Below are 18,755 nucleotides of genomic sequence, written 5' to 3'. Positions count from 1 at the left end.
CATCCATGTCACTCATCTTTATTTTACAATGTGAATGGAAGATATCTTAGTACCTCATACTGTTTTTTATACATTCAGTCCAATTCAGAGCACTGTATTGTTGCTCTGAGGTAGGTTGTCAGTGACAGTACATGTGCATTAATGTGAGATTGTACTGTATATCCCAGAGAAACCCACAATCTTGGTGGAAATCATGACATTTTCTCTTTGAGGGTATTGTATTGAATGTGCAGTATCATATGTCTAATTGTCAGATTTGTTAGATGTAAAGGGATCTATATCAAAGATGGTATGAGACATCTTTACCTGAAGGACATTTTCCCTCCTAAATGCCTTGTATGGGGATCAAGTAGCCATCATTATTAATAGCTATAGATCAGTTATCTTAATGGCAATAGTGTGTACAGTGCAGACATCACAGTTCATGAGTACAGATGCATTTTCACTCCCACCATACTGTATAAAGCAAAACCAAAAGGCCCCATATTAAACCACATGATGTAAAACTGACACTTGTGTTTCTGTTCAGTTATCCACAAAGTACTTTCAAATGTTTTCACTAAATGGAAGGAATTTAACAAAGTTGTTGTAAAATGAGTTTAGGTTTAAGTCTCATGGGCATTCCCACTATTGTGTTCTGGCAGCCTTTAAAAGGATAACGTCACCTGTTGAAGGTATGAAACCCGATATGAAGGAATGTGGCCCGAGTCCATCCATACTTTAAAGCAATACTGTCAAGATTACCTAAACACTATGGCTGGTTATTAGTAGTCCAAAGGCCAATTTAAAGGGATTAAATCACCTAAAATTGTACAAGGCAGAAGATGGGTGTTCTAAACTAGAGTAAATAGGTTGATATGTGGCGGCAGGGTAGCCTAGTGGTTAGTGTTGGACTAGTAACCGGAAGGTTGCAATTTCAAACCCCTGAGCTGACAAGGTACAAATCTGTTGTTCTGCCCCTGAACAGGCAGTTAACCCACTAGTCCGTCATTGTAAATAAGAATGTTCCTAACTGACTTGCCTAGTTAAATAAAAGGGACATATACTCTCTGAGTAAAGGGAGGGCACACACTGAGTGGACAGCAGAATGAATGAACAGAAGGATTATTTATTTGTTTTACAGTTATTTTGTATATAAACTTTTAGATTCTAGCATTCAGATTGATGGCTGTATGATTTATCAAGGATTACGAAAAGAAAGCAACCAAACGAACAGCAAAGGAACATTCAGAGAACCGCTGTGCACATCAATCACAGAATATATGCACTAAACATGATTGAACCCTAGATATGTTTTATTTGTTGATTACTTTGTGCATCAAACAAATCAATTCCCAGAGTTAACTTCTCCATACTTCCTAGTTTATTTTGACTCCACTTGAACAATAAGAAAACACTGAAATGGTTAGAGGAAAGACTACCTCTAACAGGAAGTGGAAAGTGCACTTAGTGGATCCGCCCAGCGTAACACCCCAGCTGCATAGGGGAACGATCAACAACCATGGGGGTCATTGGCTTTTACAGCATTTTGACACAAAGGGTGAAAGTTCACGAGCCAATGATCCATTTCCATGCTATATTTGAGGAAGCTCTGGACTCGTGGTAATGTTCATATCTTTAAAATAAATGTACTCAATGCAATGCCACATACATAATGTAATACTTGACTACAAGAATGATCATATAAAAAGATGAAATGTAAATAGAGACAGAGGGTTGAAGTATAAAAGGAACTACATTGAATAACTATTGTTACGATGAAGGTGATTGTGATACAAGAGGTTTTTTCGAAAGAGAAAGAACCCCATTGGACATTTAGGGGCCCAATGGGAACCATCCTGCAGGAGAACGTGGTCACGTTCTGGTCCTCACACCTCTGGCACAGAGTGGTCCATGGCTGATCGCAGGAGACCGCTGGACATTCTAAAAACAAAAAACACATTCTATTAATCTAAATGGCTAAGTATTTTACCAGCGTTACTGATCTGAGGAAACAGTGTAATGCTATTCCTTAGACACTCAGCTCCTGACCGGTTACCTCTTGATCATGTGTTCGTAGATGAACTTGGGCATGATGGTGATGGTCATAGCTGTAGGGGAGGTGGTCAGGATGTCCTTGATCTGAGCGTCCTGCACATAAACAGAGTATTAGTATACATTAGACAATTTCGGACACATTCATCATTATGGAGAAGTCTCCGTCAACAGTTACAAGTCAAAACTGACCTTGAGGCCGATAACATTCTGGCCATTGATCTCACAGATGTAGTGGCCGGTCAGAAGGCCATTGCGAGCGGCCGAACCATCCTTGACCAGCGAAGTGATGTTGCCCGACTTGAAGATGAACCCAACGTGACCCGAGCTGTCTTTGTGCATGGTGACAGTACGCTGGAACGGCCTGAAGTCAGACCACAAACAAAGACAAATTAGGTACTCAATGCTCAAGAAGGGCACTTAGGAGAAAGTGGTCTGCGCTACTACTAAAATCTCTCAAATGGGTTAGGGTTGGTAGTGGCCTAAAGCTGCTTTTCTATCAAGGACAATTCTTTTAATTTTCCTGCTTTAGACTTTTGGCCTTTTTTTTTAACCATGTCCTTTGATCAGAATGCAGTTTCTCAAAAGATGATAGAAATTAGCCTAACAGCAAAAATGTACATCAAGTGTGGTGATATGTCCAGCAGGAGGAGCCAGAGCTACAGTGTCAGATTTTCACAGCACAGAGCATCTAAGGACATTTACACTATCTATTAGCATCCCCCCTAATGGCCAGACATACTGATAAACACCAAAACCCCATGACATAATCCAGGAAAGTGATCAAACTGGACTACACTGGTTCCTCTCTGGAGGTCTTCCTAGATTCCTGCTTTCTAGGGAGTTGTTCCCAGCCATTGTGCTTCTGCTTCAGCTGTTTCGGTGTTCAGACCAGGTATTTGTAAAGCACTGTGACAACTGCTGATGTAAAAAGGGCTTTATAAACTACATTTGATTAAAATGTTGGTCATTCATTTGGTATTCATTAGGATTCCCATTAGCCACTGCAAAAGCATCAGCTACTCTTCCTGGGGTCCACATGACATCGTGCAGAACATCATTAGTCAAGGACTGAAATACATACATTTAAAACATCACACAGAGCCTGCATATCAGTACAAACACACAATATCTAGATCTAATACATAGTACAGTGCAAATTATAATACAACATATGGGTCTCTTCACAGTCCCCTTTGTACAGTAAGGTGTTCTTTTAAAACTGGTTTTATTGCTAGATTGGGGTGGCAGAGTTCCATGTAGTTAATACAGACCTGGGGACTGTGAAGACACCTCTGGTTGCATGTCTTGTGCTGTTCCGATGGGTGTCCAAACTGTGTGCCAACTGATTGAACAGACAGTTTGGTACCTTCAACACATCAACACCTCGCACAAAGACCAATAGTGATGCAGTCAATCTCACCTCAACTTTGAGCCAGGAGAGAATGACATGCATGTTACTGACACTTTCCCTCAGTCTACATCTACGTGCAACACGTGCTGCTTCATCTCCTTACCTGTCCCGGACGATGAGCTCGATGCGGGTCTCGGCCGCAGCCTTCAGGACTTTGTGGGCCTTGTCCAGGCTCCAGCCAGCACAGTTCTGCCCGTTGATCTGGAGGACCTGGTCCCCGAAGCGCAGACCCCCCAGGGCGGCCGGGGAGTTGGCTTGAACCAACTGGATAAACACTCCCTGAGGAGGAGAGGAAATACAACATGTTCCACTGAAGTTAACACACTACATAGTCTCCCCTGCTGGAATAACAGATTCCTCTTAGGTCTGCAGTGGAAATTAGATACAGTGCATTCGTAAAGAATTCAGACCCCTTCCCTATATTCACATTTTGTTACGTTACAGCCTTAATCTATAATTGATTAAATAAATGTCCCTCAATACCCATCCTGACAAAGCGAAAAACAGTTTAGACATTTTAGCAAATGTATTTAAAATAAAACACAAAAATACATTTGTATTCAGACTGTTTGCTATGAAACTCGAATTTGAGTTCAGGTGCATCCTGTTTCCATTGATCATTCTTGAGATGTTTCTACAACTTGATTGGAGTCCACCTGTGGTAAATTAAATTGATTGGAAATTATTTTGAAAGCCACACCTGTCTATATAAGGTCCCACAGTTGACAAAACCAAGCCATGAGGTCCACGGAATTGTGTCGAGACAAATCTGAGGAAGGGTACCAAAATAATTCTGCAGCATTGAAGGTCCCCAAGAACACAGTGGCCTTCATCATTCTTAAATGGAAGAAGTTTGGAACCGCCAAGACTCTTCCTAGAGCTGGCCGCCCGGTCAACCTGAGCAATCGGGCGAGAAGGGCCGTGGTCAGGGAGGTGACCAAGAAACCGATGGTCACTCTGACAGTGCTCCTCTGTGGAGATGGGAGAACCTTCCAGAAGGACAACCATCTGCAGCACTCCACCAATCAGGCCTTTATGGTAGAGTGGCCCGACAGAAGCCACTCCTCAGTAAAAGGAACATGACAGCCCGCTTGGAGTTGGCCAAAAGGCACCTAAAGGACTCTCAGACCATGACAAACAAGATTTTCTGGTCTGATGAAACCAAGATTGAACTCTTTGGGAGAAACTCCCCAAATATAGGTGTGCCAAGCTTGTAGCGTCATACCCAAGAAGACTTGAAGTTGTAATCACTACCAAAGCTACTCCAACAAAGTACTGAGTGAAGGGTGTGAATACTTATGTAAATGTGATATTTTCAACAACAAAAAATAATAATAATGTTTTTTGCTTTGTCATTATGGGGTATTGTGTGTAGATTGATGAGGGAAGAAAATCATTTAATCCATTTTAGAATAAGGCTGTAACGTAACAAAATGTGGACAAAGTCAAGGGGTCTGAATACTTTCCAAATGCACTGTACATTTATATAGGCTCGACTGCTTATTTAATAAATATTCAGCGATTGCTTTAGGGGGGATTTAAGTTTCTTAGGCAGATTTAGAACAAGTGCCTGCGGCCCAGATATAGACTGGCCTGAGGATAGATAACCCCAAACTTTAGTCTGGTGGTAACGCTATCATGATGACTCACATTGTCGATGGCCCTCAGCCTCAGGCCGACCTTCTTATCCTGGTCCTTACAGAGGATGATCTCACGCAGACCGGGTCGGATCTCTGCCCTCCTGATCCCCACGTCTGACCCAGTCACAGGACTCACCATGCCACCGATGCCCATGCCTGAGGGCACTGCCACCTGCTGTAGAGGGAGGGGGAAGAGACAGGCAGATAAAATTGAGAGAGAATTCAGAGATTGGAAGAGAGATGGCAGGGGTGGAATTGAATGCTACATTAATAAGCAGTTGGAGATGGAATGGAATGTCCATGGGAGGAGGTATACTGAACAAAAATATAAAAAACGCAACCCAACAATTTACAGGATTTTAATGAGTTAGAGTTCATATAACAAAATCTGTCAATTGAAATCAATTAATTAGGCCCTAATCTCTTAATCACAGATACCTTAAAAAACAAGGTAGGGGAGTTGATCAGAAAAACAGTCACCGCCACCATGGGGAATTCTGTTCACAATGTTGACATCAGCAAACCGCTCGGCCACGCAATGCCATACACGTGGTCTGCAGTTGTGGTCTGAGGCCGGTTGGACATAGTGCCAAATTCTCGAAAACGACGTTGGTAGAGAAATTAACATGAAATTCTCTAGCAACAGCTCTGGTGGACATTCCTGCAGTCAGCATGTCAATTGCACTCTCCCTCAAAACTTGAGACATCTGTAGCATTGTGTTGTGTGGAGAGAAAAAAAAACATTTTAGTGGCCTTTCATTGTCCCCAGCACAAGGTGCACCTGTGTACACATACTTCCGGCGCCGACAGAGATGGCCGCCTCGCTTCGCGTTCCTAGGAAACTATGAAGTTTTGTTTTTTTACGTGTTATTTCTTACATTAGTACCCCAGGTCATCTTAGGTTTCATTACATACAGTCGAGAAGAACTACTGAATATAAGATCAGCGTCAACTCACCATCAGTACGACCAACGGATCCTGTGTTCTGCCTTACAAACAGGACAACGGAATGGATCGCATGCAGCGACCCAAAAAAACGACTCCGAAAAAGAGGGAAACGCGGCAGTCTTCTGGTCAGACTCCGGAGACGGGCACACCGTGAACCACTCCCTAGCATTCTTCTTGCCAATGTCCAGTCTCTAGACAACAAGGTTGATGAAATCCGAGCAAGGGTATCATTCCAGAGGGACATCAGAGACTAACGTTCTGTGCTTCACAGAAATATGGCTCACTGGAGAGACGCTATCCGAAGCGGTGCAGCCAACGGGTTTCTCCACGCATCGCGCCGACAGAAACAAACACCTTTCTGGTAAGAAGAGGCGCGGGGGCGTACGCCTTATGGCTAACGAGACATGGTGTGATGAAAGAAACATACAGGAACTCAAATCCTTCTGTTCACCTGATTTAGAATTCCTCACAATCAAATGTAGACCGCATTATCTACCAAGAGAATTCTCTTCGATTATAATCACAGCCGTATATATCCCCCCCCCCAAGCAGACACATCGATGGCTCTGAACGAACTTTATTTAACTCTTTGCAAACTGGAAACAATTTATGCGGAGGCTGCATTCATTGTAGCTGGGGATTTTAACAAGGCTAATCTGAAAACAAGACTCCCTAAATTTTATCAGCGTATCGATTGCGCAACCAGGGGTGGAAAAACCTTGGATCATTGTTACTCTAACTTCCGCGACGCATATAAGGCCCTGCCCCACCCCCCTTTCGGAAAAGCTGACCACGACTCCATTTTGCTGATCCCTGCCTACAGACAGAAACTAAAACTAGAGGCTCCCACGCTGAGGTCTGTCCAATGCTGGTCCGACCAAGCTGACTCCACACTCCAAGACTGCTTCCATCACATGGACTGGGATATGTTTCGTATTGCGTCAGATAACAACATTGATGAATACGCTGATTCGGTGTGCGAGTTCATTAGAACATGCGTTGAAGATGTCGTTCCCATAGCAACGATTAAAACATTCCCTAACCAGAAACCGTGGATTGATGGCAGCATTCGCGTGAAACTGAAAGCGCAAACCACTGCTTTTAATCAGGGCAAGGTGTCTGGTAACATGACCGAATACAAACAGTGCAGCTATTCCCTCCGCAAGGCTATCAAACAAGCTAAGCGTCAGTACAGAGACAAAGTAGAATCTCAATTGAACGGCTCAAGACACAAGAGGCATGTGGCAGGGTCTACAGTCAATCTGCACCAGGCAGACTAAATAACTTTTTTGCCCGCTTTGAGGACAATACAGTGCCACTGACACGGCCTGCAACGAAAACATGCCTTCTCTCCTTCACTGCAGCCGAGGTGAGTAAGACATTTAAACGTGTTAACCCTCGCAAGGCTGCAGGCCCAGACGGCATCCCCAGCCGCGCCCTCAGAGCATGCGCAGACCAGCTGGCCGGTGTGTTTACGGACATATTCAATCAATTCCTATACCAGTCTGCTGTTCCCACATGCTTCAAGAGGGCCACCATTGTTCCTGTTCCCAAGAAAGCTAAGGTAACTGAGCTAAACGACTACCGCCCCGTAGCACTCACTTCCGTCATCATGAAGTGCTTTGAGAGACTAGTCAAGGACCATATCACCTCCACCCTACCTGACACCCTAGACCCACTCCAATTTGCTTACCGCCCAAATAGGTCCACAGACAATGCAATCTCAACCACACTGCACACTGCCCTAACCCATCTGGACAAGAGGAATACCTATGTGAGAATGCTGTTCATCGACTACAGCTCGGCATTCAACACCATAGTACCCTGCAAGCTCGTCATCAAGCTCGAGACCCTGGGTCTCGACCCCGCCCTGTGCAACTGGGTACTGGACTTCCTGACGGGCCACCCCCAGGTGGTGAGGGTAGGTAACAACATCTCCTCCCCTCTGATCCTCAACACTGGGGCCCCACAAGGGTGCGTTCTGAGCCCTCTCCTGTACTCCCTGTTCACCCACGACTGCGTGGCCACACACGCCTCCAACTCAATCATCAAGTTTGCGGACGACACAACAGTGGTAGGCTTGATTACCAACAACGACGAGACGGCCTACAGGGAGGAGGTGAGGGCCCTCGGAGTGTGGTGTCAGGAAAATAACCTCACACAACGTCAACAAAACTAAGGAGATGATTGTGGACTTCAGGAAACAGCAGAGGGAACACCCCCCTATCCACTTCGATGGAACAGTAGTGGAGAGGGTAGCAAGTTTTAAGTTCCTCGGCATACACATCACAGACAAACTGAATTGGTCCACTCACACAGACAGCATCGTGAAGAAGGCGCAGCAGCGCCTCTTCAACCTCAGGAGGCTGAAGAAATTCGGCTTGTCACCAAAAGCACACAAACTTCTACAGATGCACAATCGAGAGCATCCTGGTGGGCTGTATCACCGCCTGGTACGGCAACTGCTCCGCCCTCAACCGTAAGGCTCTCCAGAGGGTAGTGAGGTCTGCACAACGCATCACCGGGGGCAAACTACCTGCCCTCCAGGACACCTACACCACCCGATGTTACAGGAAGGCCATAAAGATCATCAAGGACATCAACCACCCGAGCCACTGCCTGTTCACCCCGCTATCATCCAGAAGGCGAGGTCAGTACAGGTGCATCAAAGCTGGGACCGAGAGACTGAAAAACAGCTTCTATCTCAAGGCCATCAGACTGTTAAACAGCCAACACACTGACCCAACTTTAATAATGGGAATTGATGGGAATGATGTAAATATATCACTAGCCACTTTAAACAATGCTACCTTATATAATGTTACTTACCCTACATTATTCATCTCATATGCATACGTATATACTGTACTCTTTATCATCGACTGCATCCTTATGTAATACATGTATCACTAGCCACTTTAACTATGCCACTTTGTTTACATACTCATCTTATATGTATATACTGTACTCTATACCATCTACTGTATCTTGCCTATGCTGCTCTGTACCATCACTCATTCATATATCCTTATGTACATATTCTTTATCCCCTTACACTGTGTATAAGACAGTAGTTTAGGAATTGTTAGTTAGATTACTTGTTGGTTATTACTGCATTGTCGGAACTAGAAGCACAAGCATTTCGCTACCTCGCATTAACATCTGCTAACCATGTGTGACAAAAAAAAATAGATTTGTAATGATCATTCATTTTAATCTGCTTGTTGATATGCCACACCTGTGGTGGATGGATTATCTTGGCAAAGGAGAAATGCTAATTACCAACATTTGAGAAAAATAAGCTTGGTGTGCATTTGGAACATTTTGGGGCTCTTTTATTCAGCTCATGAAACATGGGACAAACACTTTACATGTTGCCTTGATATTTTTGTTCAGTGTAGATTCAATTCCCAGCATCACCTGGAAAACTTCCACTTGCTAAGCCAGGAGGATTAAACCACCTAGAACTTAATAAAGATGATAAGACCTGCTTTTGACATGACTTCTTGTTCTCTCACTCATATGTTAGACTAAATCTGCATTGTTTATTTGGCATTTTCTTGAATCTTCTTTTTGGTGTTCTAAAGTGAATAAGAGAACTAAATGTGAGTGGACATAATACTGGGCATTATGAGAGCTCACCCACACACACTGGCCTACACACTGAGGGGGAGCAGAGGCCTCACCCACTCACACTCCAGGCTGCTGCCGAGTGAGTCAGTGGTGCTCTTGGAACACAGTGCTACACAGCACTCTGGTTTCTAAAGAGTCTTCTATGACTCAGTCTCATAGCGCCTTCAAAACCAATGTCCCTCCTGCCTCCCCCTCAAAAAACTAGGCTACACGTCTAATTCTTGTACAACTCTTGACAAAATATGTACCGGGGGGGGGTTTAGTACCATACATCTCTTGTTGAAGCCTTGTGGTTTGCATTTACTAACTACATCCGCTGAATTTACTAGCTGCACTTCCGAATACCCTTTTGAATGCAACCTATTCTGTGAGGCGGTGTCTTCACTAGAGACGAACAGGATGTGTTGTGTGAGCTGGCCTGATGGAACTGGGGTCCTCTGTCTGACATCTAAGCATCAGATAGACTTTACATAATATTCAGGCATCCACAGAGAACTCCCCTTATCCCTCACTCAGCCAATGAAGAGAAAACACTTCTGACCGAGATCACCAGTGACATCCTTCACAAAAACACATCTGACATACACCAACAAGAGGTGGGCTCTCTCTCGTAGTGCTTGGTGGATTAAAACTACCCACGATACTTACATTGTCTGCCATGGGCACCAGGGCCATGTTCCTCTGCACCTCATCACTGTTGAGGCTCAGGCCCATGTACTCTCCCAGATCCTCCAGATTAGGGTACAGGGCTAGAGGAGGAAAAACACATGAATACAATAAATCATTTGGACGATGCTAATTATGACTCCTGGCTGTGGCAAAAGTAATCAATGGCTTAATGTGGATTTTGTCCCTATGGGCCTTCAGACAAGGGTCAGGGGAATTTGACTCAATATACATTTTGCATCGACTACCCCCTTAAAATAAACATGCGATATTCAGAAGTGAACCAATCAGAACACAATACTGACAAAAAAAACATTTTCTGTATGTCTCTTCAGTCGGTATGTGTTACAATATTTACATAATGAGCAATAAGAGGCATTGAACACTCCTACATTGTGATGAGTTGTATTCAGTCACACTGACCACTAAAGCAGGGTTAGTCTTGAGCTGCTCTGGAGGAATGCTACTAATAACCTGGCTGCTGTGCTTTAGCACAGCTCTCAGTTCCTGACAGGACTCCCTCTCTTCATGGCTCTGAAAGAAAAGGCTGTTTCCCTGTTCCACTTTTCTGGCAGGAGCAGACTGGGCTGGAGTACCCGCACTGCCGCAACCTCTCTCTCTCCAAACAAGGTGCATGAATTGAGGAGAAAACTGAAGTAGAGAGGAGATTCAGCAACTCTTGGAGGACAATAGAAGTATATCTAATTTATTAAGTAAAACCAACATGTTTCGGCTCTTGCCCTCAGAGTATTGCACCTGTCCAGTGAACAGGAGACCTGTGCTATGTCAAACCCACACCCAGAGCACAGTGGGATAGGTGGAAAGGAAAAGCACATACATACAAATTGTACACAGATGCAAAGACATGGTCAGCCTATGTGGATAAGGGCTTAAATACATTTTAGCAAATGTATTTCAAATAAAACACAAAAATACATTTGTATTCAGACCGTTTGCTATGAAACTCGAATTTGAGCTCAGGTGCATCCTGTTTAGACTGATATGATAAGACAGAGACAGTCAAACAGTAGACAAGCATAAAAGTCATACTGGCTATAGGGCACCATTTTTGGTTCAAGCAAAGGAACACAGAGACCACCACCCACACACAGACCACAGATGCTGTGTGTGAGGGATTTGCAGACAGCGATTCACCCAACCACCGCCTACACGCATCATTACAACCTCTTCCTATGAAGAGGGAGCAGGAGTGGGAGCTGTGTTTGACCTGTAGTCCAGTGATGATGCCAAGGCCATTTCCTTCACCTCCTTTCCAGTCTGTCCCCTTCAGGCCTGAGAAAAAAACACCCCTCCCCCCCTTCTCAGCCCTGCTGCTCGGCCAGCCTTCTCCATGGCAACCCTAAACTAGCTCCACTGGAAAAAACAAAAGCCCAGAGGACATTCCATCCTGAGAGAGAACCGGCAAGAGAGAGCAAGAGTGAAAGAGGAGAACAAGTGAAAAAGAGCAGAAAAAAAACACATTTTCCTCCCTCTGGGCCCCCTGTCCATCTTCTACTTTCCTTTTAGCTTGTACTCCTGCATCATCCTCCCCCATTCGGACTTGTGCATTGAGGGAGTACACACTGTGGTCTCCCTGCCCATTTCACCCTCACTCAAAGACCCTGAGGCTGAGAGGAGTGAGAGCCACGGAGTAGGAGTTGAGGGAAATTACATTCACTCCCCTGGTAGGCCCAAGACCCCATCTCACTCCCATCCTCTCTCTATGCATTTATCTATTTCCCCTCAATACCACAAAACACAATAGAGGGCAAATGTCTGCCTGCTCTAAGAATAGACTGATTCAGGGAAGACCACCACCAGAGACAAAGATGGAGGGAAACCAAGTGACAAAAGAGTAGGGAGAAAGTGAGAGATCAGGGCCCGTGTTCACAAAGCATTTCAGAGTGCTGATCTAGGATAAGGTCCCGCTCTTATTATGATTTAAAAGACAAAACATATGCTAAATAAGCACTCCTACTCTGAGATGCTTTGTGAATATGGGTCCTGGTCTGCAGGAAGGTAACAAACGGGGAATTATCAAATATGGTATGTGATCTTCAAAGTGTGATTAGAGGCATATCAGAGCCAGGGACCTACTTGTTGATGGCATCCCCAGGCCAGCAGCCTGCGGCTGGTAGGTCCCCTCAGCGATGGCTGGGGTAGCAGTGGTATGGGCAAATTGGGCTTGGGCCTAGGGAGAAAGACAGTAGAGCAGTGTATTAAGTTGTCATACTGAAACTCAATACAACTCTTACAGTATAAGAGGACTTCTCCCCCGGCTATCCATCCACACACACACACAATACCATTAAGCTAGCAAATGCAAATAAGTACAAATCTTTTAAGAACAGCCACTTCATTCTTCTTGGAAGTGAAAAAACAGGGAAGGTAATAACGTTGTCCCACCTTACAATAATATGCAGCTGGACTGATATCCATTAGAACATTTATTTGGAAGACAAAACGTCACTAGAGAGTGTAATGGACCCTAGAACACCTTGGCGTAAGCTTCAGAGTACTACTCCAATTTGTCTTCCTCTCTTTTAACAAAGAGCAAGGCTGATTTCATTTACATTTTGGTTTTGGTTTTAGCCTCCCGCTAGCTTCATTGTTATCAGGAAGAGAACTTGATCAGCCGAGAGGAGCTCAGAGTAGGCTACTTCAAAATGGTTGAATATTCTGTCTGATACTTGGTTTGCCTTACCTTCATGACCTTGTCCACCTTAAGATCCTCGAGAGATGGATACAGCGACATTCTGTGTGGGAAAAAAACAAAATAAAATGTTTAAGTGTTGGCATGTGAGGAGTAAAAACTGCATCAATACAAATGGGAGCTCACCCATCAACTGCTAACCTTTGATGAGAATCAATAGCTGAAATTTAGGGTGAGGACAGGTCCAGAGGGTGAAAGCCTATTTGAGATAACAGCCCGATGGAGTCGCGACCACACAGACAGAATTGTTGGAGGGCACAGCAGTTGGTCTGTCTGTCGATAGACCGTGACCATACACAGCTCTGACCGTGTGACAGACATGGAATGGCATTGGGACTCCAGAACCATAAAGCTCTTAATGAGATTCCTGTTTTTCAATTAAGTGTTTCACCACTAATCCACCATGATCCGTTTCTGCCCATCCAGCACCCATTTATCATTGCACATCCTTTCATTATTGTGAGATGAAAAAGAGAGCGAAAGGTAGCTAATGGCAACAGAAAGATGTGATGTAGGCTAAGGAGTAGATGGGTGGTCAGAAACCTCACAGCCTACAAGACCAAACAAACAAGTCAGAGAAAGCCTTATTATCCACAGTTTCTAAATGGTTAGTTCTAGAACTAGCCCAGCCTGACTGTAGCCTATAAGCTAAGGCTAAAGCTAACAGTCAAAACATACACAGCAGGCAGAATGTGTCATCGTTCACACACAGCCATCCCTCAGGCACTTCGTTGGTTAGAAAACATGTTATGCAAGCCTCAGCCTGCTATCTGCCTTGTCCCCACTGAACGAGCACACTGCCAAAATATCTCAATGAGCCGCGTTTGATCGCTGGTCATCTACTATCAAGAAAAAAAACATTGACGGGCATAAAAAAAGTTGATAGCAACTGTACTAAAACCAAGAAAGGTAAACTGAAACCTATTAGCAAACACTGGAAAAATATGAAGAAGCTTGTTGTGGCATCTGCTTGGTATGTGAAAGGCCTGATGTATGGTCTGGGATGCAACATACTGAGAGTGAATGAAGACAAAGTACTTGCGCTCTCAAAGCTGGAAAACAAATACCACAGAAATTATAATGGAAAACTACCATCACATGGCTGAGGAAGACAGAGCTAAACTAATGGATCTAGGCCTAAATGAATAGCGAGGGAAACAGGATGACAGTGCAAATTCCCTTTTACTAGAAGTGGTACAGCCAGAGGTAATGAGCAACTAAGAGCTCACTTATATTTCACTCGTTGCAAAGATAGGAAAGGGTGGGACATGAAACTCAGAGAAAGAGGGAATGACATCATGACTGAGTACACACTTTCAGTATACAGTGTAAATAGAGATCAGCTGTAGCACAGGGCATAACAGAAACTCAACAAACCCTGAGTTTAAAGTAGATACCATGCCCAAGAGTGCGAGCCCTGTCACTTATGACTAATCATCATGCAACATAACACACCTTGCCTTTAAGGCTTAACACTGGGCCAATTGTGCGATGCCCTATGGGACTCCCAATCACAGCCTGATGTGATAAAGCCTGGATTCGAACCAGTGTCTCCCGACCCATCCTGTCTCAGCCTCCAGTATTTATGCTGCAATAGTTTGTGTCGGGTGGCTAGGGTCAGTCTGTCATATCTGGAGGATTTCTCCTGTCTTATCCGGTGTCCTGTGTGAATTAAAGTATTCTCCCGCTCTCTCTGAGGACCTGAGCCCTAGGATCATGCTTCAGGACTACCTGGCCTGATGACTCCTTGCTGTTCCAAGTCCACCTGGTCGTGCTGCAGCTCCAGTTTCAACGGTTCTGTCTGCGGCTATGGAACCCTGACCTGTTCACTGGACGTGCTACCTTGTCCCAGACCGGCTGTTTTCAATTCTCTATAGACAAGAGGAGCGGTAGAGAAACTTTGAATGATCGGCTATGAAAAGCCAACTGACATTTACTCCCGAGGTGCTGACCTGTTGCACCTTCTACAACCACTGATTATTATTTGACCCTGCTGGTCATTAAGAACATTTGAACATCTTGGCCATGTTCTGTTATAATCTCCACCCCCCACAGCTAAAAGAGGACTGGCCACCCCTCGTAGCCTGGTTCCGCTCTAGGTTTATTCCTAGGTTCCAGCCTTTCTTGGGAGTTTTTCCTAGCCACCATGCTTCTACACCTGCATTGCTTGCTGTTTGGGGTTTTAGTCTGGGTTTCTGTACAGCACTTTGTGACATCACCTGATGTAAAAAGGGCTTTATAAATCAATTTGATTGATTGATTTACAATTGTGCTTTTCTGATGAAGGTGTTGGTGTATGTGTACATTGAACAACTTATTCATTAGAATATGGTTGAGAAAGGAAAAGTCCAAAAAGTGCTGTTCCTTTGTCACTTCTCTATTACTGACAGTGAAAAGATCACAAGATCTGCTATATGCTAGGAACAGGAAATGGGAACTTAGAGGTAGGCAATGATACACTTACCATGACCACGACTAAATGAATTTTTTAAAAACGATACAACACACAGCTTACTTAGAAGGAAAATAACACTCCTACACATGTATAAATCATATCCCACAACATTGATGCAAATTACACTTACTCCTACATGCATAACACTGCCAAATGAATACAACCAAATCCTTGTTCCGCTAAAAGACCATTATACAAAAAAAACACAATTGTGAAAAGACATAACACTACTAACTAGTTGACACTACTACACAGTAATACGGATAAAAATAAGCACAACAATGTGAACATTCAGCACAATCCCAGAGCCAATCTAAACATGCCGACCACAATTACATTACTGAGAAACTTCCTGCTCAGGCCCAGACTACACTACGCATCCCATTCACAGACCAGGGAGACAAACACTCCATTATGTCATTGAGCACCAAGGCACTTTCCAGGTTCTCATCTCAACTGTTCCTTCTATCGCCTTCACCCATTCAGAAACCGGGCCTGGGTTATTCCCAGGTAAGCTTGGAAAATAACATTTTCATCCTCAACTAGGATCTACAAGGTTTTTTTTAGGACTGATGTGGGTGGAATTTCTTAACAAGAATAGACTAACTTTGAGACTCAAATAGGGACAGAAGAACAATGTGTTTCTGACAAAAAAAATATCCTGAGTGATGCAACTTCCGTCACTCTGCAGGAAATACCAACATCCATTTTTGTAAACTGGCTTTTGGTCTAGCCACTACCCCGATATGTCCAGCAGCAGCAACAAACAGAGGGGTACATTTCAGCACTTCCTTGAGCCTGAACGAATTGGCAAGATGCATGAGGAATGGTATCCCCTTGGCAACGTATTCTGGTCTATTGACATGGTTGAGAAAGGGAGCTGTGGTAATCATGGCTAGAGAGAGCAGGGGAGGAGGAAAACTATGACAATGATCACAAGGTCTGTTATAACTTGTGTTTGAACTGTTATGTCCAGTGCACCACTATGGCAGCACTCACCCTCTTTTTCAACCAGTATATACCAAATCTTCTCCTTCGAAGCCCTACTGCACCATAGCATAAACATATCAATAAACCTGTTTCAGTGTCTAGAGGGTGACTGATATTATTCTAAAACAAGGTAGACATTGTGCCAAACTTGAACCTATTATTAACCACATTTTCCTAAGCATGGTTACAGCTAGCTCTAGTTAGATCCCTGTAATATATGGATATGTATTTAGAGTTGGGCCAATGCGGTTTCTGGATGATACATGAACATTTTATGGCAGCCATGTTAACTCCCCATTAACATTACATGGGGGATATTTAAACAATGCTATGGAACCGAATGTCTAGAATAAGAACAATACTCAACATTCTAAAAGTTGTCCCAACTCTCTTAACGTTAATATGGCTCTGGAGCTAGGTTACAGCTCTACACACATCTCTAGTGTGACATTTTACATTCTCCAGAATGTGTCAAGAAATCAGATAATATCACGAGTAGGGGGTTTGAAACATTGATTTGAACAGTTGTAAACATCGACAGTTATCGTTAACTAGCTAGTTAGCTATCTAGTTTGTTAGCTAGCTAGTTAGCTACTTCACTGGCTAGGCTAACTTTAATAGCATTACTTAATATGACTAACAATTTGACACCATATAGACGGCACATATATTATTAGCTGGCTAGATAGCAAACGTGGTTAGTTAGTTAACTAACTGTTACTTGCTAGCTAAACTATGGGACTTAATCAGCTAAAAAAACAAAGTTGTGGCTAAACAGTAACTAGTAGTAACTAGCTAGGTTTGACAGTTAGCTAACTATCAAGACAACATTCTTTGTTCATCTAATCTTGGCTAACACATCGCTGGTGAACACTAACTTGACTATACCAATCACAACCTTGCTTCGATAACAGGTAAAGTTAGATAGGTAGCTCGCTATATTATCCCTTATTCATTATTTAAATTCGATTGCAATTACATTAGCTAGTTAAATTAGATACGCTAGCTAACGGGAGATGTGGTTAGAAATATGTAAACTCACCTTAAACGTTTTGGTTGTCAATATATTTGAAAAACCTCCGAATATAGTTCCAATACACTTCTCCTTTTTTGCTGCGTACTTTGGACGACACCACTGCTGCTGAGAAGTGGTATTCCTGAGCGATAGAGTGATATTCTGAGTCACCTCACCGCTCATTTCCTGGTCGACAAACGCAAATCAATCACTTGTGACGTAAACCAATGACCGCCTAGCAGCTGCTGTTGATTTTGTCACAAGATTATTACTTACCCGAAGCAATAGTTAGCTACATAATGAATGTATGATGAATATCTTTGCAAGTACAGCATGTTGAAATTGAGAAATCTGGGGTGGTTATAGACAGAATATGTGCATTTCGTTAGCTCAGACAGGAACTATAAATGGGTGAAAAATATGAGCATAGGCTAGAAATCAGTGGTGTAAAGTAACTAGCTAAGCAAAAATACATTGAAGTACTACTTAAGTAGTAAGTGGTAGTATCTGTACTTTACTTTACTATTTAGATTTTTGACAACATTAACTTTTACTCCACTATATTACTAAAGAATATATATACTTTTTACACCCATGCCTTTTCCCTGACACCCAAAACGTTACATTCTGAACGCTTAGGCAGGACAGCAATATGGCTGTCCATAAAGTTTTAAAAACTAGAACATTGTGCGGTCTGGTTTTCTTAATTTAAGGAATTTCATGTATAGCACTGACTTTTACTCAAGTATGCCAATTGAGTACTTTTTCCACCACTGTACTTAAGTACATTTAAAACCAGATAGCCTACTTATACTCAAGTAGTATTTTACTGGAAGACTTTCACTTTAGTAATTTTATATTAAGGCATCTTTAATTTCACTCAAGTAGTATGACAACTGAGTAGTGCACAGTGGGATAATGATGCCACTCCTCTATGGCTGCGTTTACACAGGCAGTCTAATTCTCATATTTTGCCAAGAATGGGTCTTTTGTCCAATCAGATCAGAAATGTTGCCAGTAATTGGGCAAAAGATCAGATTTGGGCTGCCTGTGTAGCCATAGGCTTGCTATGACTGATAGTTTATACAGGTAACTGCCGAAATAAAGGAAACCCAACATAAAGTGCCATAATAGAGCATTGGGCCACCAGGAGACTGTCTATAACACCATTCTTCCACAAGAAATTCCATAATTTGGTGTTTTGTTTTCCATAAACACTGTTTTAGGCACTGCTCCAGAATATACCA

General features: G+C 43.2%; 1 protein-coding gene across 1 annotated transcript; it reads right to left on the bottom strand.

The window, feature by feature from the left end:
* Positions 1-1,088: 1,088 nt before the first annotated feature.
* On the bottom strand, positions 1,089-17,706 carry sdcbp2 (syndecan binding protein (syntenin) 2). Its single transcript, XM_035740785.2, has 9 exons — positions 17,536-17,706; positions 13,040-13,091; positions 12,433-12,526; positions 10,318-10,418; positions 5,099-5,263; positions 3,552-3,727; positions 2,227-2,398; positions 2,039-2,130; positions 1,089-1,923 (listed from the first exon to the last, which is right to left on the bottom strand). Exons 2-9 carry the CDS (start codon positions 13,088-13,090, stop codon positions 1,869-1,871), a joined length of 906 nt encoding a protein of 301 aa, XP_035596678.1. The 5' UTR covers position 13,091; positions 17,536-17,706; the 3' UTR covers positions 1,089-1,868.
* Between the last annotated feature and the right edge of the window lie 1,049 nt (positions 17,707-18,755).

This window comes from Oncorhynchus keta, chromosome 28 (assembly GCF_023373465.1).
Source record: "Oncorhynchus keta strain PuntledgeMale-10-30-2019 chromosome 28, Oket_V2, whole genome shotgun sequence".
Classification (NCBI taxonomy): Eukaryota; Metazoa; Chordata; class Actinopteri; order Salmoniformes; family Salmonidae; genus Oncorhynchus; species Oncorhynchus keta.
The sequence above is the reverse complement of the archived record's forward strand: the minus strand, read 5'-3'. Positions and strand labels throughout refer to the sequence as shown.

Coding starts and splice junctions, on each gene's coding strand:
- sdcbp2 (XM_035740785.2), bottom strand. CDS start 13,090: ATGTCGCTGTATCCATCTCTCGAGGATCTTAAGGTGGACAAGGTCATG. Junction 12,527..13,039: donor AGGTGGACAAGGTCATGAAG/GTAAGGCAAACC, acceptor CTTTCTCCCTAG/GCCCAAGCCCAATTTGCCCA. Junction 1,924..2,038: donor TACGAACACATGATCAAGAG/GTAACCGGTCAG, acceptor TTTTGTTTTTAG/AATGTCCAGCGGTCTCCTGC.